The sequence below is a fragment of the Malaclemys terrapin genome, chromosome 10, assembly GCF_027887155.1.
Source record: "Malaclemys terrapin pileata isolate rMalTer1 chromosome 10, rMalTer1.hap1, whole genome shotgun sequence".
In the NCBI taxonomy this organism is placed as follows: domain Eukaryota; kingdom Metazoa; phylum Chordata; order Testudines; family Emydidae; genus Malaclemys; species Malaclemys terrapin.
In genome coordinates this window covers 22,063,364-22,091,224 of record NC_071514.1, presented here as the reverse complement: position 1 = coordinate 22,091,224, position 27,861 = coordinate 22,063,364, and the positions used below count along the sequence as shown (strand labels likewise).

Sequence of the window (27,861 nt, the reverse complement as noted above, 5' to 3'; positions counted from 1 at the left end):
CAGCAAGGGAGGTCTAGGTTGGACATTAGGAAAAAGTTCCTAACTGTCAGGGTGGTTAAACACTGGAACAAATTGCCTAGGGAGGTTGTGGAATCTCCGTCTCTGGAGATATTTAAGAGTAGGTTAGATAAATGTCTATCAGGGATGGTCTAGACAGTATTTGGTCCTGCCATGCGGGCAGGGGACTGGACTCTATGACCTCTCGAGGTCCCTTCCAGTCCTAGAATCTATGAATCTATGAACAATGTTCATCACAGTGTAATTCTCAAGTTCAGTTCTGAAATTCCACAGTACTTTATATACCTCTATAGCATCTTTCAGGGAACCAGCTAGTAAGAAAAAAGCAGCAGACTGTTCAAAGCGTTGTTTTCCCAACAAAGCAAAAGCATTTTTCAAAGCTGCTTTGCGCCACCTATCTTCACTGAAATTGTGGCTGAAAAATGTGGTCATCTTTTCATCGTACTGAGACCTGTGTTAAAAAACAAACAAAAAACTCAACACATACAGTACTTAGTTAGAACTTTAAATTTAGGGCTGTCAAGCGATTAAAAAATTAATAGCAATTAATAGTGCTCTTAAACAACAATAAAATATCATTTTATTTTAAATATTTTTGGATGTTTACTACATTTTCAAATATATTGATTTCAATTACAACACAGAATACAAAGTACAGTGCTCACTTTATATTTATTACAAATATTTGCATTGTAAAAAACAAAAATTGTATTTTTCAATTCACCTCATACAAGTACTGTAGTGCAATCTCTTTATCATGAAAGTTGAACTTACAAATGTAGAATTATGTACAAAAAAACTGCATTCAAAAATAAAAATGTAAAACTCTAGTGTCTACAAGTCCACTTAGTCCTACTTCTTGGTCAGCCAATAACTCAGACAAATAAGGTTGGTTACAATTTGCAGGAGATAATACTGCCTGCTTCTTGTTTACAATGGCATCTGAAAGTGAGAACAGGCGTTCGCATGGCACCGTTGTAGCTGGCGTTGCAAGATATTTATGTGCCTGATGCACTAAAAATTCATGTGTCCCTTCATGCTTTAACCGCCATTCCAGAGAACATGCATCCATGCTGCTGACGGGTTTTGCTCAATAACTATACAAAGCAGTGCGGACTGACACATGTTCATTTTCATCATCTGAGTCAGATGCCAATAGCAAAAAGTTGATTTTCTTTTTTGGTGGTTTGGGTTCTATAGTTTCCGCATCAGAATGTTGCTCTTTTAAGACTTCTGAAAGCATGTGCCACACCTCATCCCTCTTGGATTTTGGATGGCACTTCAGATTCTTAAACCTTGGGTCAAGTGCTGTAGCTATTTTTAGAAATCTCACATCGGTACCTTCTTTGCATATTGCCAAATCTGTTGTGAAAGTGTTCTTAAAACGAACGTGAGCTGGATCATCTGAAACTGCTATAACATGAAATATATGCAGAATGCAGATAAAACAGAGCAAGAGACATACAATTCTCCCCACAAGGAGTACAGTCACAAATTTAATTGACGCGTTATTTTTTTTTAACAAGCATCATCAGCATGGAAGCATGCCCTCTGGAATGGTGGCCAAAGCATGAAGGGGCAGATGAATGTCTGATCCATGATAGAGATTGTACTTCAGTATTTGTATGAGGTGAATTGAAATACTATTTTTTTTGTTTTTTTTACAGTGCATATATTTGTAATATAAAGTGAGCACTGTGCACTTTGTATTCTGTGTTGTAATTGAAATCAATATTGAAAAAGTAGAAAAACATCTAAAATCATTTAATAAATTTCAATTGCTATTCTATTGTTTAAGTGTGATTAATGACGATTAATTTTTTTGAGTTAATCGTGTGAGTTAATGGCAATTGACAGCCCTACTTAAATTATACCTTTTAATCTTTTGATCCAAGATCAGTTTAAATGAATTTCTAATCTGAAAGAGTTCTTCTTTACACTATTAATTTTATTCTTACTACTTTTAAAGTCCAAAGGCTAATGGAACTCACCTAAACAGACCCCACACCACTGCTTTTTTCTTCATAGCAAGGTAAAAAATTGCAGCATCCAAGGCATCATTGTTCCTCTGAAATGAAGCTTTTGCAACCTACAGTAGTATAGGGAGAGCAAATAGAATTACTGCAAAAAAGCTGCTTTCAGCTAAAAAATGCACAAACTCCGCTGGAAAGGATAGCATGGAGTTTGTGTGTGTTTCTATAAAGCTATATAACTGCTTTCTGAATATTTTGCAGAAGACACTATTTACACAGTTTGTGAGCAGATCACACTGTAAATGCAAGTTTAATTTTTCTGAAAGCCTTTAGAAAATATAATACTGATGCATACATTTAAAAACATAAAAAGTGAAGCTACAGAAGGGCAAATAAAAATCTTTCATCCCTCAAACATGATGAGGTACTTTTCACTTGGCAACACATATTGTTGTGGTATCCTCTCGCGCTGAGGATACCTCTCCAGGGGAGGGAACTCCAGTTATTAGGAAGGGACAGGTATTAGTAATGGGTGATTCGATCACTAGAAACCTAGATAGCTGGGTTTGCGATGACCGGGAGAACTGCATGGTGACTTGCCAGTCTAGTGCGAAGGTTGCAGATCTCTCGAGACATCTAGATAGACTTATGTGCAGTGCTGGGCAGGAGACAGTGATCGTGGTACATGTAGGTACCAGTGACATAGGAAAGGATAGGTCCTGGAGGCCAGATTTAGGCTGCTAGGTAAGGGATTGAAGTCCAGGACCTCCATGGTAGCATTCTCTGAAATGCTTACAGTTCCACACGCAGGGCCAGAACTGCAGGGTCTTAATGCGTGGATGAGACAATGGTATAGGGAGGAGGGGTTGAGATTTATTAGGAACTGGGGAAACTTTTGGGACAGGGGGAGCCTATACAGGAAGGATGGGCTCCATTTAAACCAAAATGGAACCAGATTGCTGGCACTTAACATTAAAAAGGTCATAGAGCAGTTTTTAAACTAAGGGCTGGGGGAAAGCCAACAGGTGCAGAGGAGCATGTGTTTCGGACAGAGACATTCCTTAGGGGAGGATCTATTAATGGAGATTCTCTATGTCCTAGTAAGGAGGAGAGGATGGAAGATGATAAAATACAGGTAGGATCTGATGAGAAACAATGAAATGAAAAAAAGTCCCATTCAATTACATCATGTAATGGCAGACAGCTGAAAAGTGACAAGTTTTTAAAGTGCTTAAATACAAATGTTAGAAGTCTAAATAATAAGATGGGTGAACAAGACTGCCTCATATTAATGAGGATATTGATATAGTAGGTGTGACGTTGCACCCCATAATGCTTTATAGAAATATGCTTATGAGTGTAAATATGACATAATTGGAATATGTTTTATGCTAGATGTGCCATGTAACATATCTTTGCAAAGGTTATGATCTACTGAATATATTCATCCTATTTGTATGCATGTATCATTTTTATATCTGAAGTTATGAGCGTTGGCTCTATGCTTGTATTTAAAGTGTTTGCTGTAGGAAGCACACAAGGCAGACTTGGTCAACATAGTGTGAAAGGGTTATTCAAGTAATTGGGATAACTTAACTAACAATGGACTTTGGGAGATGCCAATCCACATCAGAGCTTTCCTGGGAACGTTCAAACTAACATGTAAACAATGGCGTCGGCCTGCAAAAAGCTGTATCGTCCATAGACATGTGACTTGCCCAGGTGACTAGACTCCATCTTGTTGTTGTGATCTTGCATAGGAAAACAAAGGGGTTTCCATCCACAAGAGAGAGAATATAAAAGGACCTGGAAACCCCTCCATTATGTCTTCAGCTGGCTCAAAAGATAGCCTCTCCACCCCAAAGAGATGCTTGAAAGAAACTGGAACAAAGGACAGTACCTACGGGGGTGTGAGTGATTGCTGTACCCAGACTAGGAAGGAGTCTAGTCTGTGAAAGAGGCTTACTGGAACATCTCTGAGGGTGAGATTTACCTGCATTTAGTTTCCTACTGTATTAGGCTTAGACTTGCATGTTTTTGTTTTATTTTGCTTGGTAATTTACTTTGTTCTGTCTGTTATTACTTGGAACCACTTAAATCCTACTTTTTATATTTAATAAAATCACTTTTACTTATTAATTAACCCAGAGCAAGTAATTAATACCTGGGGGAGCAAATAGCTGTGCAAATCTCTGTGTTATAGAGGGCGAACAACTTATGAGTTTACCCTGTATAAGCTTTATACAGAGTAAAATGGATTTATTTGGGATTTGGATCCCATTGGGAACTGGGTATCTGGGCGCTAGAGACAGGAGCACTTCTTAAGCTGTTTTCAGTTAAGTTTGCAGCTTGTGGGGGATGTGGTTCAGACCTGAGTCTGTATTTGTAGCAGGCTAGCATGTCTGGCTCAACAAGACAGGGCATTGAAGTCCCAAACTGCCAGGGAAAACGGGCTCAGAAGTAGTCTCAGCACATCAGGTGGCAGTCCCAAGGGGGTTCCTGTGACCCAACCCATGACAATAGGCATCACAGAAATTTGGTGGAATGAGGATAATCAATGGGACAAAGTAATTCCAGGGTAAAAAATATATCTGAAGGACAGAACAGGTTGTGCTGGTGGGGGAGTGGCACTATATATGAAAGAAAGCATACAGTCAAATGAAGTAAAAATCTTAAATGAACCAAACTGTACCATAGAGTCTCTATGGATAGCAATTCCATGCTTGAATAATAAGAATATAGCAGTAGGACTATATTACTGACCAGGATGTTGATAGTGACTGTGAAATGCTCAGGAAGATTAGAGAAGCTATAAAAATAAAAAAACTCAATAATAATGGGGGACTTCAACTATCCCCATATTGACTGGGTATATGTCACCTCAGGACGGGATGCAGGGGGACTTCAACTATCCCCCTATTGACTGGGTATATGTCACCTCAGGACGGGATGCAGAGAGAGTTTCTTCACACCTTAAATGACTGCTTCTTGGAGCAGCTAGTCCTGGAACCCACAAGAGGAGAGGCAATTCTTGATTTGGCCCTAAGTGGAACACTGGATCAGACCCAAGAAGTGAATATAGCTGGACCGATTGGTAATAGTGACCATAATATAATTGAATTTAACATCCTTGTGGCAGGAAAAACATGAGAGCAGTCCAACACTGCAGCATTTAATTTCATAAAGGGGGACTACACAAAAATGAGGAAGTTAGTGAAACAGAAATCAAAAGATACAGTGCCAAAGTGAAATCCCTGCAAGCTACATGAAAACTTTCTAAAGACCTCATAGTAGAGGCTCAACTTAAACATATACCCCAATTAAAAAACATATTAAGAGAACCAAAAAAGTGCCACTGTGGCTAAACAACAAAATAAAAGAAGCAGTGAGAGGTAAAAAGGCATCCTTTAAAAGGTTAAATCCTAGTGAGGAAAACAGAAAGGAGCATAAACTCTGGCAAATGAAGTGTAAGAATATAATTAGGAAGGCCAAAAAAGAATTTGAAAAACAGCTAGCCAAAGACTCAAAGTTATAGCAATTTTTTTTTTAAGTACATCAGAAGCAGGAAGTCTGCTAAACAACCAGTGGGGCCACTGGACAATTGATATGCTAAAGGAGCACTCAAGGATGATAAGGCTATTGCAGAGAAACTAAATGAATTCTCTGCATCCGTCTTCATGGCTGAGGATGTGAGGGAGATTCCCAAAGCTGAGCCATTCTTTTTAGGTGACAAATCTGAGTAACTGTTCCAGATTGAGGTGTCATTAGAAGAGGTTTTGAAACAAATCGATAAACTAAACTGTAATAAATCACCAGGACCAGATGGTATTCACCCAAGAGTTCTGAAGAAACTCAAATGTGAAATTGCAGAACTACTAACTGTAGTCTGTAACCTATAATTTAAATCAGCTTCTGAACCAAATGACTGGAGGATAGCTAATGTGATGCCAATTTTTAAAAAGGACTCCAGAGGTGATCCCAGCAATTACAGGCTGGTAAACCTGACTTCTGTTATGGGCAAACTGGTTGAAACTATAGTAATGAACAAAATTGTCAGACACCTAGATGAACATAATTTGTTGGGGAAGAGTCAACATGGTTTTTGTAAAGGGAAATCATGCCTTACCAATATACTACAATTCTTTGAAGGGGTCAACAAGCATGTGGACAAGGGGGATCCAGTAGATATAGTGTACTCAGATTTTCAGAAAGCCTTTGACAAGCCTCATCAAAGGCTCTTAAAGTAAGCTTTAAGGGGATAAGAGAGAAAGTCCTTTTATGGATTGTAACTGGTTAAGAGATAGGAAACAAAGGGTAGGAATAAATGGCTAGTTTTCAGAATGGAGAGAAGTAAATAGTGGTGTCCCCCAGGGGTCTGTACCAGGCCCAGTCCTATTCAACATATTCATAAATTATCTGGAAAAAGGGGTAAACAATGAGATGGCAAAATTTGCAGATTATACAAAATTATTCAAGATAGTCAAGTCCCAGGTAGATTGTGAAGAGCTACTAAAGGATACCTCAGAACTGGGTGACTGGGCAACAAAAAGGCAGATGAAATTCAATGTTGATATATGCAAAGTAATGCACATTGGAAAACATAATCCCAACTATACATATAAAATGATGGGGTCTAAATTAGCTGTTACCACTTAAGAAAGAGATCTTGGAGTTATTGTGGATAGTTCTCTGAAAACATCCACTCAATGTGCAGCGGCAGTCAAAAAAGCAAACAGAATGTTGGGAATCATTAAGAAAGGGATAGACAATAAGACAGAAAATATCATATTGCCGCTATATAAATCCATGGTACGCCCACATCTTGAATACTGCATGCAGATATGGTCGCCCCATCTCAAAAAAATGTGTATTGAAATTGGAAAAGGTTCAGAAAAGGGTATGGAATGGTTGCCACATGAGAGATTAATAAGATTGGGACTTTTCAGCTTGGAAAAGAGACGACTAAGGGGGGATATGATAGAGGTCTATAAAATCATGACTGGTGTGGAGAAAAAGTAAATAAGAAAGAGTTTTTACTCCTTCTCATAACACAAGAACTAGGGGTCACCAAACAAAATTAATAGGCAGCAGATTTAAAACAAACAAAAGGAAGTTTTTTTTTCACACAACGCACAGTCAACCTGTGGAACTCCTTGCCAGGGCATGTTGTGAAGACCAAGACTATAACGGGGGTCATAAAAGAACTAGATAAGTTCATGGAGGATAGGTCCATCAATAGCTATTGTCCAGGATGGACAGAGATGGTGGCACTAGCCTCTGTTTGCCAGAAGCTGGGAATGGTCGACAAAGGACGGATCACTTGATTACCTGTTCTGTTCATTCCTTCTGGGGCACTTGGCATTGGCCACTGTCAGAAGACAGGATACTGGGCTAGATGGACCTTTGGTCTGACCCAGTGTGGCTATTCTTATGCTTTTATTATGATGTCATGAGGTCCCTATCAGCCCTACACTTCTATGAATCTATGATCTTGGGCTCCACTGGTGCTCCATTACAATTCACAACCATTTGCTTGCTTCCATATCACATACCATTTAAAATAAAAGAGTTTTATAATGTTGTGAGTGGGTTTTCATTTAGACCCAAAGATCTGTCCACATGGATCTAATTCTAGGATCAGGGACTTAAGTTACACAGCTGGGAGATTCAATGGGTAAAATTCTGATCCCACTGAAGTCAATGTAACTTTTGCCATTTGTTTGAGATGGAAAAAATCACTATTTAATAGATTTAAGAAAAAGGTTAAGAAAAAAGTATTTCCTAAAAAGAGAAAATCAGCAGCTTCTTTTAACTTATTGTTGACCTTAAAGTACTTTTTTTAATGCATCTTTTGAGTTACTGACTAGAGATGTAACACATGCTGAAGATCTTAACACTAATCTTCATCATGGATTTCTGTTATGAATGGCATATCTAATACATATCTTGCTATAATTTATTTCTTAAGTTATACAAAACATAGCATAAAGTTTTAATGTAAGTGATTCAAACTACCTTCTCAATACACCTTCGGAGTGTGTTAATATTCCTGACCCACCAACCTATACCCATTGCTCTTAGTTCCGACCACTGTGGATCTCCTCTTTGGATAGCAGGAATCGTGTTGATCAACTCTTCCTCAGCTTCAGAATGAAAAGCCCAGGCAAAATGGCAGGTAGATACACCTAAATAGTGACATGGGACAATTAATCTTCAGAAAATAAAAGGTTGTTAATAAACAAATGAAAAATAGGAGGAAGACTGCATATGGACCGTAGCACATGAATTTATCATTTTGATCCTAAATTTTTACTTATGATAAAGTGTTTATAATGTTGCATCCTGGGGCAAATTTTTCTTCTTTTTTAAATCACAAACGCAAATTAGCAAAACAGAGGTGGGACTCCCAGCCGAAGAGTGGGGTTCTCTTAGATGGGTCATTCCCAACAGAAGGAAGTGGTGCTGCTGACCAGGTTACTAATGGTGGTGCACCCTCCAGGTAGAGAGCATCCTGCTTTGAACACACATTGCTGTGCGTGTACAAAATTTTATTATGTCAGTAAATGTAGTGATTGCAGACTGCAATTATTTCAGTAAATCCCCAAAAGATTCTAACAAGTATCTCTTTTTCTTTAAAGCATTTAATTCATAATCTAATTCCTATTATCCAGACTTCAGAGGCTGGGAATCTGTCTGGTCCTCAGGTGCTGCCTGCTCTCCTACCCCAGATTTCAGAACAGCAGCACTCAGCCCCTGCTTCAACCAGTAAGCAGATAGCTGGGATAAAAATTACAAATGATAGCTTAGGAAAAATAAAAAGTCTTATTTTTATTTCTTCTGCAAAGCAGATTTTAAAAAAAACAAACTTAATTTTGTTGGGGAAAATATCCAAACTTCAGACTGACAAGCCACAATCTCTTTACCACATTTTCCAACTCATGACTTTTCTATAGCTCTCCTTCCATTACCCTGGTCATAGACTGTATCAAAGAACTTATGAAGTCAATGGTCCTATTCACAGTTGATGAAGGTAAACATATACGTAAGTCTTTGCAGGATCATGGCTTAAGTGAACACGTATCATTAAAAATTCCTAAATGGGATAATACAAATATTGAAGATAATGCTGAAACATTTTCTGTCTGCTCATGCAGACATAAAACATTGCAAGGCTTACCTTGATGAAGCAGCTGACCTCGATATAAAGGTGGGAGTGATGTCAGAAGGCATGTATGCAAGCGCATAGCCAACAAATACCTCAAGCCACATTCATCTAATGTGTCTCTGCCTGCAAAATAAAAAAAATGATTTGAGTACTTGTGAACACATACGATTTACACCCCATTGATATTTTCATAAGGGGGGGACAAGAATTCAACAGGTATGGAGACTGAATTCATCCCTCTACTTACTAACAGATCAGGACTGAGGCACACTGAGCAAGAGCATGAGGGGAAAGGCTACCCTACCATTGCTTCTGCTGTATCTTGTCTGAATCAATGGCTTTAGAAACCAGCTCTGTCAATCCAACACCTTTTTATGAGTACTAAGTTCACCTAAACGCTATGATTAGTCATTACGCACAATTCTATTTTTATCAGTTGAAATACATGGGCGTTAATTAGAATTCACACTCACTACTAACCTGAGTAAGTCTTATCTCTGTTCTCATCAAGTTCAGTGCTTGTTGTAGCCACAGTGTCTGCCAAAGCAACCAGGAACATCTGCTCCAAACGAGTGAGGCCTGGCAAACTTGAGTGCATTAGATGACTTGAGAGGACACTAGCGTGTTCTTGGCCAAAGTAGGATGGCCCGTATTGAGAGAGGTTAATTACTTTGGATTTACTCTCTCTCTTTTCTATCTCAAAATCAATGAAGTCATCAGTTGTAACAGGCTGCATCTGGAATAAATTTGAGTATTGATCCTCTGTTTTTCTTTTAGTGTGATCTTCAAACCCCTTAGGTACTTTAGAAGTTTCTTCAGAAATTTTGTATGTGGTATCTTGATCTGCAGCAAGCAATGCATACAGTGGCAGCGGTGGAATAGAATCTATCTCAGTATAGTCGCGAGTACCATCTTTTCCAGCAGTGATTGTGTCCTTTGCAGTACTACCGCTTACACTAATGGTACGAGAAAGATGACGTTTAGGTCCACCACCTTCCCCAGCTTCTGGATCTCTAACTATTGCAACTTCTCCTGCAATACATTTAACTAAATGGGACAGAATGGCTTTAGCTCGGCGAACTTTACCTAAGTCCATCAATTCTAATAGCTGGGTTGGATGATACTGTGGAAGAGTAGGGGAAAGGACATGAGCAGCTTCAAAAAGGCCTCCATCTTGAATTACAGTTGGAGTGCCAAAGACATCATCTACAATACCTGCTCCATCAATTACACTGGTCTTCTTCGCTAGCAAACTTGTTTTTAGTAGATCTTGAGTTACTGAGTCTTCAGTAGTAAAAACATCACTTTCGCCATCACCAAATTTAACAGCATGTTTCCATTGTGCATACACATGCATTTCACAGTCCATTCCCACTACCAGTATACCATCTCGTACCCAAGAGAGAGAAACTGGCAATGAAGGAGTGCCATCTACAGAGGACACCAAGTCAATAGATCTCAGCAGTACCCATTTGGACTTTATACCTTGTTTTATGCTACCACCTAGTGGTAAAGTAATAATAGCTACTCCATCCTTACTGCTTGTTTGCTCTGTCACAATTCCTGAAAGTCGTCCATACATAAATATATTGGCACCCACCCCAACTGTAAGTATGTGTGAGCCATCTTCTTTTGATACCCAGTCCAAATGTACCAAATGCTTGATATTTGGCATAAGGTATTTGTCCTTGTTTAAAAATACATCTGATTTACTATATACAAACAAATTACTATCTACACTGACCCTTGAATCAAGTACACTCCCAACCTTAACTAAGTCATCCAGATGAACTGTTTGTTCCAAAACCCATTCTGATCCTCCTGTAGACTCACATTCAAATATACAAACATGCATAGAAAATTCTTTGGAAACAAAACCGTTATTCTGTACAGGTTGTTTGTATGCCACAGCAAGACGTCCTGTGTAAGAACAGCTAACAGCAACTGGCCTTCCTATTACGCGTACTGTACTGCTGTTGTCTTCCCCCTCATCATTCATTAAAGGCCATTTTCTCCAATGATACGTCTCCCTCACTTGGTTTCCACTATTTAGATCCATCTCTACAGTGCATCTCCAGAACCGCACTTTGTTGTCTGAACAGGACGTTACTATCAAATAAGGTGCAAGGCAGACTGGGTATATTGATGATGAGCTCAGGTGACCTGAAGTAAGATCAAACAGAGTTCACTATTAGTAATATAAAATATAATGGATACATGAATAAAATATATCATCATTATTTGCTGTGGTTTAGATTAGGAATATTAAGACAGATTTTCAAATTATTGGGATTTTCTTAACTTGATTAAAATATGGGGTGAAATGATACCAAAGCAATTATGGGGCTTAGGCATTATGTTAGACCACTAGACAGTTCTTTCCTCATTCTTTCAGAAATGAACACAGCATGTACTATTCCAGTCTTCCGAAGGTCCCAGGGAACATTTGAAACTATCAGAGGGGGGAAAAGTGTTTGGGTAAAGCTGGCAATTTGACCTATTGACTAACCCAACTTTATCAAATAGTTTTATAAATCAGCATTAAAGGGGTCATAAAAACTAATGTAGTCTTTTGAAAAGGTCAGCTGCCATTCTCTCTAATCTACTGGGGTTAAAGACCTAGAGTGCAGCTCCTCAAATTCAGAACATAATTTATCATGGAAGGACATAAATGTCAGTTAACCAGAAGTTTGGCAAAATGCGGTTGTACAACACAGTACTACTAACTAGAAGTTAATTTGTTGCCAAAAACTTGGTAGACTGCATAGAACAATATTGTTTTACCTGCTGAAGGGGTTGCTCTTATTACTTCTACACCAGTTGGAAGATCTAGTGGATAGCTGTATACAAGTCTAGAACTCAGAATGAGTTTACTGGCAGTCTGAAGATTAGCAATTGATGAAGAACGTGGCATAGGAGTTGAGCCAGGTGAGGTATCCGGAGAAGACTCCACAGTTTTTTGCTCAGGTACACAAAGTTGATTCTCTGATGAAGTAACTTCAGGTTTTTTTGCTTGAAAGAAGCATTAGAAACAGTATTATAAATAATTGTGTGTACATCCAAAGCTAAGATATCCTCTAGACAAAGAATTGTTTTCTTAGGAGTGCATTAGTCACATAGAACAGGCACATAGCATAGTTCTGGGTTGCTCTTGTTCTACTTGGAAATAGTTTAGATTATTAGCCCTTGTTTTCACATGATCATAACTTTCTCAAACATTTACATTTTAAGATAAAACATGCTTGAAAATGTCCATTGATCTTACAAGTTAGTCTAAAATTTCCAGTGTTCTGTTTGTAGTAGAATTCAACCATCTGACCAACACTGTGATATAACTGAAATTGAGCTGTGCAAGTATAGTGGTCTTCTATGTTTTGTACATTTTATATATATGTACTGAAGTTATTGTGTAACAGAAATATCATGTGATAACTTCCACTAATGTTACTTAAATGTCCCCCAGTATTTAAAGTGAAAATCTAAAAATTTAGTAAAACTGAACTGATTGCTTGGATGCTGCTCATCTGTTTACTAATGAGGAAATCTATTTTTTAAAAAACTATCTAGCTTAAAATCAACTGTGCAACATTTAAGGTAAATACATGTTCATCTCTGAGAAAATACCATCACTCACCTAAAAATGCTTGCACAGATTTAAGATGAAGATGCCACATGTGAAGAACTGAGCAGCCATTCCTGTCTTTTTCAATTACTACGAGATAGAATTTTTCTGAGAAAGGTGGTGGACGATACCCTGTTATTTAAACCAAACACATAATTATGAAGTTAATGGTTCAATAAAAATGGTTTAAATAATAAACATAATTTTTTGTGAAGATCTCTGATACCTAAAGAATTATGTGGTTGGTGGTGGTGGTGGGGGGATTGTCTGTTTTTTAGTTTTCCAAAATGTTGCTTTGGTTGATTATTAATTTATACAAATACAAAAACTAAATATATACACACCCACACGTCACAAAAAAAGTGTTTTTTAGTAAGTTTACATATTCTACCCACGTTTTATGTAAGAAATACATTCTTCTTAGTTTGAAGTGTATGTCAGGATGACAGTATCAAAGATTACTGAAAAACATTAAAGCTGATGCCACTCAAATTGGGAGAGGAGCGGGAAGTGATGAGCAAAGAGGTCATCAGTTCTCCCCAAAGGGTCTTCTGATTCTCTGCCCAAGCCCCACCCAGGCACAAATTAAAGAAACCTGGGGATTACTCTAACTTTCACCAGCTGGTTATGTTCACCAAAGGTCCACACACCAGCTAGGGAAAGGAGGGGCAGAATGCATTCCATCCATTTCTACTCCCCACTCCTTCCCCTGCATCATGGTCAGCAACAAAGGAGGCATAGAGGTAGATGGGCCAACTGTTCAATGCCAGGGCACTCTCCAGCAGGGCTTGCACATGGCTTCTGCTCCATTTGTGCTACCTGAGAGGCACCAAGGGAACAAAACAAGGTAAAGAGCTGCCCAATGTACTGATTGCGGCCCCGGGACCTTTTTGAAACATTGAGTGAAACATTGGAGTCAATAGCAAAATTCCCATTGACTTCAGTGGGGCCTACAGGAGGACACTGATGTTGAACACCACTGTTTTCAGTTTTATTTATACATATATATCAGAAATGCTTAATCACAAACCTGGAATGATCAAAAAGTCTGACTGCAGGAGAATTTTATTTTTATTAAAGAAATTAATGTTCTGCAATGTAAATTTTCCTGCAGGTTTATTTGTGTGTCCTTGTGGCAAAACAGCTGTTGCACGACACTCCCCGTGACCGTTTATGGCATTGTGATAGCCGTACCTCAGCTTCCCCCAGGCCTTCTTTGGCCTGTTTCAGCCTCCAGCCATGCCAGGTAACAGAGTCCCAACATTCTGCAAAACCTCAAAGTCCTGCTCTTAAAGTCCAACAGAAAATAGCAAAAGAAGAGAATTTTCAGGCTGGCTGGGCTCAGCTGGTAGCTGCTGCCTTTGCAGGCTAGCCCCAGCTTCAAACCATCCCAATACCAACCCAAGCTCCTAAGTTTCTCTCCCACTGCTTGGTGACTGTCCTATTCCCTCTGAACCAGTCCCTGGCTAGCCCATCTCCAGTCAGACTTCCAGCTCAAGGCTCAGACTACCAGGCTTCTTTCAGCCCTCAGCCCAAGAAAGCAAACTCCCAGCTACCTCTCTCCTGGGTGTCCTCCCTAGGCCCTCCCACAGCAGCCCTTTGAGCCTTCCTTAATAAAGACCCAGCCCTTCCCTAGCTGGATTTGATCACAGTTATGACTAACACCCCTCCAGGAGAAGCCCAATAGTTTAACTGGCTTCTCAAGCCATTTTAACCCTTCCATCACCTGTGGGGGGTATACACCCCATCACATACCCTCCCACTCAAGACAGCATCCCACCCAGTTGCTAGGGTCTTGCCACAGTGGGGGCAGGAAGGTGTTGACCTTGTTCAGCTTCTCACCCTTGTTATACCATAATGTCAATAAATAATCTCTTTTTCCCCAGCCCAGAGGGCTCCCAGCCAGCTGTCCAATGAACTTCTCATATCCTCTAGGTCTCGAGCTCCATCTGGAATTCTAACCCCCTTTTTCCTTTTCTAGGTTTGCCTATTCTCAATAGGCCTCCTGCAAAGCCTGATCCATCTTCATCAGCTTTTCTTGCAGCGTTGCTGCTGTTACCGTTTATTCCATCTGCTGCTGCTCCACTACAGAGGGGGTTTTGATGGCTTCTGCAGGGGGGAGGAAGAGGATGGTCTGCATTTCCACAGTATATTCTGGCTCAACTTTGGGCCCTTGCTTTGTGGCATTGGACAGTTCTGTTGCTTTTTGTGTTCCAATTCCACTTTTATCTGGACCCTGTCCTGTTCTAACTTTTCTACCCATCTTATAATTTTCTACTGGGAGGTATTTGCTACTAGCTCAGGTATCGTCCCATACCCCATCAGGGCTGTGAAACTTTGTCAGTCTCTGTCCAGGATCACAGGTCACAGAAGGCGCCTCAACACTCTGACTCTAACTTGGCCACACTGGCTCTCTATCTCTAACTCCACCAATGCCATTGGGAATACTCTATTCTCTCCACGCACACAAGATATGTGGACCAGAATGAAGTCCGTTTCCCCTAATAAGAATTTGCCTGCAAACCTGTGTCCATCAGGCCCTTCTCTCCTTATTTCCCCTACTTGATGGACACCACATATGGTGGCATTTGATCCCAGCCTAAGGAGCCACCAAAACCACAAACTTTTATATCATCTCAGGTTGTCACACTCCATCAGGAACGGGCATACCTGAAACAAATGTCTGGGTTTCCCTGGCTATCGCCCAGGGTACTCCTGTTGATCTGCAGAAATAACTGGAGAGGGGGTTGAATGTGAATGTAGGTCTGCCCAGGACTCTTCCTCCTAGTGTGTTTTCTCCAGCCTCTGAAGATCGGGGTTTGACTTCTTCTCACCTTTCTTGGGGTGGTGATCTTGATCTGGCCCACCGTTCAGATCATCTGTTTCCAAAGCGGCCTCTCTTCCTTCCACTGCAGTGCTGCTGTAAACTGGATGAAATTGCCAGACCCAACTTTGGGCCCCAGCTGGTAGAACCTGCAGACGCTGTTCTAAGATGATCTGTTCCAAAATTCTCTCTACAGAACTCATTTCTGGACACAGCATGATGCCATGTCTCAGAACTACTGAACCACCCCTGGGCCATGCTTCTTGGGGGAACTGTTCCATTGTAAAACGGTGTCGATAGTCTTCAGGTGTCAGCCCCATGAGATACAATTTTGCTTGTTCATTATATAGGGACCTGTGTGCCGCTTGGGCCTCTCCTGACAGAAATTAGGCCACCCGGGCCACCCAGAATGATTGTCCATCCTGCTGCACTAGCCACCTGCTTAAAAGTACATAAAAGAGCCTCTGGGTCACTGTCTGGCCCCCACTTTCTAAAGCCTGGGACTGACCTGCTGGGACCTTCTTCCCCAAGAGATGCTTGATTCCCTGAGGTTCATTTCTCCACACACGGCAGCAAATGCTCCTGCTGCAGCTGAAGGGTTTCCTACTGATTTTGCTGTTCTTGCAGCAGCTGCAGGGAGAGAGACTGGGTCTGATGCTGCTGTTCCCACCAACATGTGAATTACTGCCTCCATTTTGCAGCTTTTCTGTTATTCCTCCCTTTTCAGAGGGAGTAGCTGTAGATCCTGGATGAGCACTCATGTGGCAAACCCCGGGTAACTGTTCCAGCGCCACATAAAGCCATGCTTCAGTTTTCCCATGCCTTCTTTGGCCAGTGGCATGACCTGGCTCTCCAGCCAAGCCAGGTACAGCCCAATATGTTAACTGGCTTTTTGGGCCACTTTACCCCTTTTGGGGCCTGTGTGGGATACATATGCCATCACAGTGCTCTATTGTGAATCTGTGTCAAACACTGATCCCCATATTCAGGTTTTGGTAGCTTGAAAGTTATTTTCCACTAAAATTCTCTTTGACAATCCAAATGACAAAAAACACTTGGTCTTTCTGTGCGTTATTAAACTGTTTGAAAGATGGACATGTAAGTAGTACCCATGCCATCTCCACTAACAACAGAGGCTATAATTTTTAAAATTTTCCAGTCAATTCTTCTCATGATTTTATAACTTCTTGTTATACAGAGGTTATAAAGAATTGATTTTTACTGAAAATACTGTTAGGTATTGAACACCCAAAGGGGATTTTCAGAATATTTCAATATTGTACTTGTTTTACTTCTCCTATACCTGGGTGCAAGGAGATGGAGTGATCTGAATGCACCCCAAAACACAACCAGTAAGTCTAATATTCAGGCTTTTTTGCCTTCACAGTATCCATTTAAACAGCTCTGCTGGGTCTTACATTCTATTCCCTCCCTCCCTCCTCCCCCCCACTTTTTTTTTTAAACTAGCAAACTCTTAAGTCATGCGAAATAACTGGCAAGTCAGAAACACTCATCCTATGGACCAGAACTAATTATTGCTAATTCTTAGATTTTTACCATTCCACTTTACAAATTAAATACAAAATGTACCCTTAAAATATTCTATATAAACAAGTTCATGTATGACATCGGAACCTGTTCTATTTTTCATACAAATGATAAAAAATTGAACAAATGAACTAGAGTGTACAACTCATATTATGCAAATTGGAAATGGTTCTACTTTGTGCAAATAATATTTAATGCTACTATAGTATAAATGTTTAAAATATGATACCTATATTGTATTGCACCTTAAAGATCCTATATTTAAAAATAAAACTGTTCAATTTATGCCTGAGAGGTTTCAGTGTTCTTCATGAACACTTTAGACATCTACTTCATATTGCTTAGTATTTTTATACTGTACCTTGTGATGGTTTGAAAAATGTTTCTGTTTCCTTCCCTTCCACATCTTCCTTATGTTGTTTGTATCCCAAAATGAAATCTTCTTGAAAGACATGAAGCAACTGTGTATTTGAGCCACACTGGAAACATTGTAGAACAGTAGTTACAATTTCAAAATACTTATACAAAACAGCATTCAATACTAGTATAATTCCTTTTCCGTTAGTATTGTTATAGACCATGGTCACCCACTGCATTCTCTAATAAGTAATGTCAGGACATTTATATACTTAAAAGATGTGGAAAAACAAATAATCGTTGTGAGATCTACTATGCTAGACTAATTCTCTAGCACAAATGACATTTGCAAAAGTTAATTGGCAAATTAGCACTACCAGAACGATCCTTTATGCACTGGCAAATTTTTAATGGATGCCTGGTGGAGACCTAAGATTATTTTTTTTTAAGAAGTTAAATTTCTAGCTCTCTCTTCCTTGGGAAGACAGTCTCCAGAATGTAGTAAACAAATTGTTAGGAAAGGTTGTTAAGACAGGAAGAAATCAGATTTTCCTCCTTCCAGACACATTCAATGCTATGCTCTCCAACCAGCAACAGATCCTTCTGCAATACCACCCCATAGGAGGAAGGTCATTGGCAAGTGACAGAAAATTCTCAAACCCACCCCCCACACAATTAAAGTTCAGGTTACAGATCAGTAATATAATGACAAAAACTACGAAACCCCTGTGAAGATATGGAATCTTACTAAAGAGTGCCAAAAGACTTCCTTCATTACGCTGTATGTCTAATCAGGAATTGGTAAAATGCATCTTTTTTGCTGGATGGGACACTGCTGTAAAGAGCACAGGAGTTGGTGCAATCATGGTAAAAAGTACGATTAATACCAAGTCATTCTAATATTTATACTCAGGATAAGATAAAATTTATGGATAGATAATTTATCTCCAGTTTTCTGGTCATTTCTATAAAGACAGAGTTAGTCATATGGGTACCCTTTGCTATGCATATCTACAATTTTGAATGTTTGAGTTAATTTTAAGTTAAGGTTAGACAGAATTCCCTGCTATTCTAACAGTTTTTTTTTTTTTTTGATAACTACAATGTTCTTGTAAATTATTCTTAATCTTAATTTAATTTTTACTAAAATTTATGTCTAGGAATAAATGTTACAGGATATGTTTAATTACACAATTCCCATTAACTAAGGAGAGTTGAATGGCTAAAGTGTTCAACATACACCTCTACCCCGTTATAACGCGACCCAATATAACACGAATTCGGATATAAAGTGGTAAAGCAGTGCTCCGGGGGAGTGGGGCTCCGCACTCCAGTGGATCAAAGCAAGTTCGATAGAACGCGGTTTCACCTATAACGCAGTAAGATTTTTTGGCTCCTGAGGACAGCGTTATATCGAGGTAGAGGTGTACTGCTAAATTAGCAAACAGTCATTAATGGGGAAAAATGAAACCCAATTAGCCCAGGTTAATTCCTTGAAATTCTGTTACAAGTTCTCTAAAAAAACCAGACAGATTTTCAGATTTCCTTTAATTACACAGGCAAAGAAAAAACATTTGATTGATTAGTCTCATGAGGGATCGGCACCACCCCAGCTAGAACATTATAGCTGTAAGTAAATTATCTCAAAGGGTGTTATTCTTAAAAGATTTTGGAGTACCAGTAATAAAAAATCCTTTTCAAGGAAGTCAAGGAAATAAGCATTCGGTTATTACTAAAAACATAGAAAAATTCAAAAATTACATTGAGATATTACTTTTATTTTAAACATAAGCTATTTTAGAGCTAGATAAAACACTGTAGCTACATAATCAATATACATGGAAAACGTAGTATACCTTTAACTTTTCTTGGAAACGTGGTATATTCATGTTAAGATTAAAAGGAGTTCTCTCAAGATAATTTAATCATGCGGAAAAAGAAATAAAGTAATCTTTAATGGGCTTATTAGGATTGGAGAGAGAGATCCTCTGTTTTACCTTGTTAATTAGCATTACTTTGAAAAAATATTTTATCTTTTCAGTAGATTAGGTTAATTATCATCCAAAACCATTAAACACTTTTATATGACACCATTAATGGTCAGCCAGTTATTTACTTGGTTAGTTATTGCATCCAGTTCAATAATGCATCCTGGTCGAGCAGTAGATTGTTGGCTCACAATGTTAAACACTTCCCCAATGAGTTTCTGAAACAGAACAAAAGGAGGTAATGATTAAGTACATTATACATTCAAAGAGCAGCAGCTGCAATTAGTTGAAAATATAATCATGTGCAGTAGTTGGATGCTTCTAATTTTCCTTGTAGGCATAAATAGTTATGCTTTTCTTACTGGTTTCATTTTGATATTTATGAACAATGCAGCATTAAGCATGAAATTAACATTGTTGTGGTACTAGATCTACCCATGTGTATGCCTTAACACTTCTTGGTACATTAATTTTTATGGATACTTTGTGTTCATTGTTCCAGGATTTCTTCTTTCATTATGCCCATTTTTATAATGAGTCATCTTGTTTTATAACACAATGCTGTTCAATCCATTGCTTTATTCCTGCTTAATTTCAGTGTCACAGTGCAGAAAAACAGTAATCTACCTCAAGGCCTGTTTTTGATACATGACTCTGTTCTATGCACAACCTAAACTTGGGTAGGTGGAAAGGAGGGACCTACATTCGAGGCATGTAAAGAAAAGAAAAGTCTGTGAATGGTGGTTCACAGGCAAGGAGAGATATGCAGTTAGGACAAGTACCACAGAAATTGTGTTAGCATGTACTCTGTGTAGCAGAAAAAAACACTGAGGCTGAACAGAGGGTTTCTCAAGCATGATAGGGAAGAGCCTGTTTATGGTATTAAAGTGGGGGAATGTGACTCTGGTGGAGATGAGGATGTTCATTCTTTGGGTTCTGAACCAAACACCAGAGAACATTTTGGAGTCCAATGTCTCTGTAGAAAAATTAGAGAAGCCAGGTGATAGGTGTCTGTTGATGCAGCAGTAGCAATGAGACACCCAGTAAATCCGATAGGTGGCAAGACTGTGTTTGTGGAGAGACCTAGTGAATCCTGCAGGTGGTAGTAGGGTTGCCAATTTTGGCTGGACATATTCCTGGAGATTTCATTTTATGACAATCTTTAATTAAAGAGTAGTCTTTAATTCCTGGAGACTCTAGGACAATCCTGGACGCTTGGCAAACCTAAGTGGTAGGATTGTATGTGCTGGGGTGGGAGACTGCTAACCCACTCCCTTAATATTTAGGCTCCAAATCCTGAAAATAGGCACATTAGTATGGACCGCTGATTATGCACAGAACCCCAGTCAATGGTATATGATGTGGCAACACTTGTCCATACTAGCACATCTATTGGAGAACCGGGGTGCAGTTTGTAAAGATTTTCTGATTTGGGGCAGGGGATTTTATTCTTGGAGTTTCAATACAATGCCACAGTTCTCCTTCCCGCCCCTCCCAATTAACTTACAAGAGTATCCATATGCTCCTTTGTACAGGGAAAAAGTTTTTATTGCTACATAGGATTTCAATAAAACAAACTATTCAAGCATGCAGGGCGCCCCTTCCACATTTCCACAGCCAAGTTGCAGTTTTACACATCCAGTAGAGCTCTACTTGGGGAGTCTTGGGGATAGTGGGGAATCAAGAGCTATTGAGAGGGAAGCAGGGGAGAAGAGAAGAACTACTGGGTGAAGGGAAGGGGTGCCAGGAGCTAGTGGGGAAAGAGGGGACAGGACTACTGGAGGAAGCTAAAGAGGAGCAGGAGCTAAGGGAAGAACAGGGGCAAATAAGGGGACAGAATGGGGATGAAGGTGGAAGTGCAGGATAGGTCGGGAGCTGGGGAAGCCCATGGTGACCCTTAGCACTGTCTCTTTCCCCTTTCAGGTTCGTCCTGCCCAACAACCCCACTCTGCTCTCCTTTGAAAGCTCATTTTCCCAAGCCAAGTTGCTGGCTTGTTATATGTCTTTGCCTCCCGCTTTAGGCATAAGGCACATCTGCTGCTACTGTTTGGGGAACCCGGTCGCAGAAATCTAGTCTGAGTCTTTCACTAATACTAAATCCAGTGTTTTCAAAACTAATGATTATGGACACATGCAAATCTTTAAAAATATGCAAACTAAGCCCAGGTCTACACTGGGGAGGGGGAGTCGACCTAAGATACGCAACTTCAGCTACGCAAATAGCGTAGCTGAAGTTGCTGTATCAGGTCGACTTACCTGGCCACGAGGACGGCAGGGAGTCAACCGCTGCCGCTCCCCCCGTTGACTCCGCTTCCACCTCTCGTGAGCTGGAGTTCCGGAGTCGATGGGGAGCGCGTTCGGGGATCGATTTATCCGCCTCTAGACGAGAGGCGATAAATCAATCCCCGATAGATCAATCTCTACCCGCCAATCCGGTGGGTAGTGAAGACCTGCCCTAAATAAAAATTGCATGACACGTCACATGGAGCTGCACAAAATTTGGCAGCTATGAGTAAAGTGAAGCTTTTGGAACAAAACTAATATGTTAAACTTTTGCCTTTTACATTTCAAGTCTCTCAAATAAGCTCTATGTAAACTTACAGAACATTCGGGATCAGACAATTCATCTAGAAGTTTTCGTGCATCTACCACTGCTTGATACAGCCTCAGGTTTTTGCCATCAGATGCTACAAAGCAAGCACTAGCAGAATTGCAGTACGTACCTGAATCAAAACACCAAATACAAATTTTAGAATATAAACAGATTATACCACCATTTCTCCTCAATTATTGGCTGAAGTGACATTATGTAACCAATTACAATCTATTTTATTGCATGAAACTATATTTAATTTTCAGACTAGTATGGCTGAAATATTGGCAAATGTCATGAAAATATGTATGTTAAATACAATACGTCAATATTACATTAATCTCATTTCTTAATTTACGTTTTATGATCAATTTTAGTTATATAAAACAATCTAAGTAGACACAAAATCCAGGAGCATAATTAACATAAACAGGGCCGGCTCTAGGGATTTGGCCGCCCCAAGCAGCCACAAAAAAAAAAAAAAAAAAAAAAAAAAAAAAGCCGCGATCGCGATCTGCGGCGGCAATTCGGCGGAAGGTCCTTCGCTCCTAGCGGGAGTGAGGGACCGTCTGCCGAATAGCTGGACCTGCCGCCCCTGTCCGGAGTGGCCGCCCCAAGCACCAGCTTGCCAAGCTGGTGCCTGGAGCCGGCCCTGAACATAAATGAATATTTATAAATAAACAAATCTTTGCAAGTGAGCAAAGACCAACAGGTATTATCCAGCTGAATAATATCTTCCTATTATGTCCACGACCGGGAAAATATAAACTCCTAATGTTAAAAGCAGCAACACAGTACAAATGTATACATTCAAGCAACCTGTAATGGTTTGTGTCCTTTTGGCTTCTCTACCATGTATAAAATAGGTCTGATACACTGGATTTAATTTTGTTTTTGAATTAATTTTTTGCTTAGCTTCCTACATTAGAAATATCAGGTCATGACTCAGCTCTTTTTGGCTGGAGAACGCCTTAAAGGACTGAAGAACTTAATGAGATTATGACAGCACAGAAGACTGAAATTTAATCAGGAAGGGATATTTAATCAGAGCATTAAACATTTGGGGAGGGGCTTGTTGTTTTTGTTAAAATCTATTTAACTTGAACTCTTGAAAAACTCTTTCTTGAGTCCTCTAGCAAAAATATGGAGAAAAAGCTTTTGCTGTTTACTTTGCAGTTCATTTTTAAAGGTCTGGGAAGCTGAGAAGAAAAAAAACAACAAAAAAACTCAGCTATCAAACGATCCAATATTCCTTAATTACAGTTTTAAGAAATATGCTTATGCATATCGGTGTTGTGATTCAGTAATTAGTGTTTAGCATTTTAAAGCTTAGTCTGAACACTGTTATTGAATTTAATAAGTACATAGTTAAATACTATACATTTGCTATGCAGATGAAACTTTCCAGCACAATATGCAAAGACTACAGATATGTCATGGTAAAGTTGTTTATGATATTTTGGAAGGTAAAAATTGAGTGACTGAAAAGGTTTAAAAATATTTATACGGAAGATTTTCTTGGCAGTAATATTAGAAAACACTAAAATTAAATCCAAGAATTAAAGAATTTATTAAACCTGATGCTCTAGTGTCATAGCATAAAACTATGACCTACTATAGTGGTGTCCCCTCCCCCTGCCCTCAACATCAATCCTCTGCCCCCTCTAAAACCTTATGTCTTCAGCATTAGAAAGTCAAAGGACCTGATTATTAAAACTTATTCAGCTTTAGAAACAGGCTTCTTCAAACCAGAAAAAGGTGTAAAGAAGTCTGTTATATATGAAAGGTCCCAACATGGAGGAAATTAAGTAGTTTATGGAAAGGTTGAGCAGGTTTAAAGTCTCAGTTTAAAAATATTCCCTATATAGAAGGATACAATTATGACAAACATGTCACCACTGTCAGAGACATTTTGCCATTTATATGGACCCTGCCACCGCACATTCATAGTTTGTTAGTTCGCTTTGATCTAGTCCCATGTCAGAGGGCTATATCTAAGCAAACTAATGAACTGTTAATGAACAGCAGCTGATCAAATCCAACAAATCCTTTGTGAGGGCCTTGTGCATGTTAACAGTTTGTTATTTTGCTTTGATCTAGTTCTCTTTGAAATGCGACTAGATCAAAGCAAAAAAACAAGCTGTTAATGCGTGGTAGCTGACAATTTTTTGTTGCTGTGACCACATTGTGAAATTATCTATATTTTACCTTGGCTGTGCCATGAATTATGCATAATTTTACCATGACAAAAATCTTATCCATACCTATAAATTATAAAAGTGATGATTTAAAACAAATTGATTGCTGGAGTATATAGTAAATCAATTTTGCAATTATGTTCTTAAATCAAAAAAAGTTAGCATTATTTTCCTTCCCTAATAGGTTAGTTGAAGTCAGCACTTTGAAGGAAGCTCACAGAAGCTGGACAGATCAGGTCTCATCTCTTTCATGAATTCATTCCACTCAAAGCCCGAAGTTTTGAGTTAGTTCACAATAAAGATAACCTTTTTCCAAAGGACAGTGGGAGATATTACATCAACTGTTCTAACAATGTGTTACTATCTATACAACATTTTAAGTTTCCTATTTTAGTACAAGATATGCTTCGATAATACAAGTCAAACAATTAACCAAAAATTTTTTTTAATTTAATGATGTGTTCAAAGCAATGGGAGTTTCTTGAAAAAAACAAGGAAGGATAATGAAATTATATAATGTATAATGAAACAGATAATGCCTAAAATAATGAAATAATTAGTATACACTACTAAAATAAATTATAAATATTTGGTTCAAACAGATTACATTTCATTGTATGTAAAAAAAAGTACAACACACTCACCGAGACAATAGCTGGGAATAAGAGTTGGAAGCCAGGCCACGTTAGAGAAGGCAGAAGTGTGAAGCGAGTTAATTCTAGCCAATTCAGATACTCCTCCAGTGTATGACAAAGGTCCAATGGGGTCTACACGCCACAGAATCAGCTCACTGTAGATTGCATTTGGGTCATGGAATGTACAAGTTGCTGCATTTCTAAGATGTTGCCTAGAAGAACCTTTTAAATGTTTAACAGGATCCATTATTTTGCTTAATCTATCAGAGTCCCATGGATGATCAGATTCGGGAGTTAACAGAGCATTATGATGAGAAGATGTTAATAACAAAGGTAAAACAGAATGGCAAGCCAGGTCATTGAGATGAAATCGGTGACCACAGTACCTAAATTTATGTGATACAGTAAGCACAGTGGTAAAAGCAGATTTATCAGCAAAAGTAACTGCCCACTGGTTTAGGGATCCATCTATATGTTTGGAAACCATCATTACGATAGGAGCCATTATATTCACATTTGGGCTACCCAGGGAAGAGCTTGGTCCATTAATTCCTAGAGTGCTATCTGGAATGTTAGTTGTCTTCTGATGCACAGCGCTACTGACATCTTTTGTAGAGGTAGTGCAAGCATACATCATGATGTTTTTACTAAGGGAGCTGGCATCTCCTGATGGAAATGCAACAGGAATCCGAGAAGAAAATGAAACCTAGGGAAAAAAATAATGAAAAGTTTAGTTAAAATATAACATTTTAAACACAAGCCCACCATAAACGTTAATATGTTTTTGCTGTTTTAAGTTACATTTGTTTTAAGATTAAATTAATATTTACATATGTTTCAATAACAAGTGTACTGTGAATATCTGTTAAAATAAGAAATAATTAAGTTTTCCAGTACTGTACCTGAACTTGTCTAAAGATTCCTGGATTGTACTCATCCAAATATTTCACATGCCATACTAAAAAAGTACCATCAATGGGGTGGATAGTAAAAAGCATGTCTGGATTCCTGTTCCATTCAGTAAGAAGCATTTCAATTTTCCGATCTAACAAAACTGTAGGAAGTGGCATACATGGGCTGGCTGATGGAGATGTTTTGGGGCTCCCCTCTCTGTCTCCATCTTCATGTTCTGAAGAGCCTGTACCTGTTCCTGTCTCAGATTCTCTATCTATAGATAATTCTGAAACAGATAAACACAAACTGTCTTATACTACAGTAGAAATTTCCTTGCCATAATTTATAAACAACACACAAAACTTTATTAAAAAATATCAATTAAGGTGCTAAATAACAATGTTTATCACACTGCAAGCCTTTTGGGGGTAGAAACTGTCTTTTTGTTCTTTGCTTGTACAATGCCTAGCACAACAGGGTAATGGTTTATGACTGAGTTTCCTAGGCACTAATGAAAAATCATCATCTACAAAACCCACACACAGAGAGGTCCCAAATTAATGTGACCCTTTCAGATAAGATGATTGTGATGAAATGTGCAGTATTTTACCGTTGATAGGGAAAAGGAATTGTGTGCATACAGTAAGAATTGTGATGCCCTTAACTACTTATTTCCTTGCGTGTAAGGACCTGGGTTTTATAAATGACGTGATAGGTCAGGCTGCTGTCATGAATTAACCTTACTTGGTTTTTGAAACAAAGATTTTTGGTTTTTAGAGTTTGCCAGGTGATTTTTCCCCTTTAGCTTGTGCAACTAAAAAAAAAGATACTGTTTTTTGAATTTTTAAATAAATGGAAGTAGCACCAGACAACTAAATTAAAGGTGCTGACCAAACTAATGATGGCTCCTTCCTTAATTCACAGTGCATCTGATAAAATACACTTTCTTATTATGTATCTAAGTTAACTACAGCATAGACGCACAATGCAGCCTTTATTCATTTAGAATAGTGATAAAAAGTATAGAAGTCTAAAGACTTTAATTGGTAAATGTCAGGAAATCTCAATTTTACCATTCTCTCCCCACCCCAAACCAATGAAAAAAATATTTCTATTGAAACTAACAGAAATTTCGATAGGCAAAGTAAGAAAAGTGCTGTTTGAGAACTTATGAGAGTCCAACCTTAATGTGCATAAAACATGTTGTAACACTAGCATTAACAGACCTGGAAGAGTGACACCATTTAGGTAGCTTTAATTTTTTGAATCTCAACCTCTTTCTCATGCCTCTATTCCATGTGGAACATAAGGTCTTCACCACAGCCTTCCACCTTTTGCTGGTCTCCTGCTGCAGTCTTAGGCCTGGACTACACTACGAGGTTAGGTCGAAACGAGCCGCGTTAGGTCAATTTTATAATGAATGCGTCTACAAAACCAACCCCGTTCCGCCGACCTAAAGGGCCCTTAAAATCGACCGCTATACTTCTCCCCGATGAGGGGAGAAGCGCTAAAATCGACCTTCCTGGATCTAATTTGAGGTAGTGTAGATGCAGCGCTGTGCAATTCGACGGAGCTCCAATGTGACCACTCTGGACAGCACTTTCAACTCTGATGCACTAGCCAGGTACGCAGGAAAAGCACCGGGAACTTTTGAATTTCATTTCCTGTTTGGTCAATGTGGCGAGCTCAGCAGAACAGGTGACCATGCAGTCCCAGAATCACAAACGAGCTCCAGCATGGAGCGAATAGGACACACTGGATCTGACTGCAGAATAGGGAGAAGAATCTGTGCATGCAGAACTCCAATCCAGCAGAAGAAATGCTGATATATTTGCTAAAATCGCACAGGGCATGGTGCATAGAGGCTACACCAGGGATGCCGGTAAACCAAATTCTGTTGACCAGCCATGTATAATGTGTCACCATACCAGTAGGCGCTCAATATAAAAGGCAAAATGCAACCTTGTACCTAAAACACGTGTTGTCTGCTGTGAATTGCTTGATTCACTGTGAAAGAGTCTCCCTTTTGTTCTCAGAAATGTATCT

General features: G+C 39.1%; 1 protein-coding gene across 2 annotated transcripts in view; it reads right to left on the bottom strand.

The window, feature by feature from the left end:
• Positions 1 to 27,861, bottom strand: part of DMXL2 (Dmx like 2) — a 116,290-nt gene that overhangs the window by 40,028 nt on the left and 48,401 nt on the right. For both annotated transcript variants that reach the window (XM_054041058.1, XM_054041059.1), the window contains exons 11-22: positions 25,824 to 26,101; positions 24,931 to 25,627; positions 22,097 to 22,218; positions 19,624 to 19,713; positions 17,512 to 17,629; positions 12,791 to 12,910; positions 11,941 to 12,168; positions 9,637 to 11,319; positions 9,169 to 9,279; positions 8,007 to 8,176; positions 2,010 to 2,107; positions 304 to 469 (exon numbers count right to left, since the gene is read on the bottom strand). In XM_054041058.1, the coding sequence (XP_053897033.1) occupies positions 304 to 469; positions 2,010 to 2,107; positions 8,007 to 8,176; positions 9,169 to 9,279; positions 9,637 to 11,319; positions 11,941 to 12,168; positions 12,791 to 12,910; positions 17,512 to 17,629; positions 19,624 to 19,713; positions 22,097 to 22,218; positions 24,931 to 25,627; positions 25,824 to 26,101 (3,881 nt within the window). The remainder of the gene's footprint in view (positions 1 to 303; positions 470 to 2,009; positions 2,108 to 8,006; positions 8,177 to 9,168; positions 9,280 to 9,636; positions 11,320 to 11,940; positions 12,169 to 12,790; positions 12,911 to 17,511; positions 17,630 to 19,623; positions 19,714 to 22,096; positions 22,219 to 24,930; positions 25,628 to 25,823; positions 26,102 to 27,861) is intronic.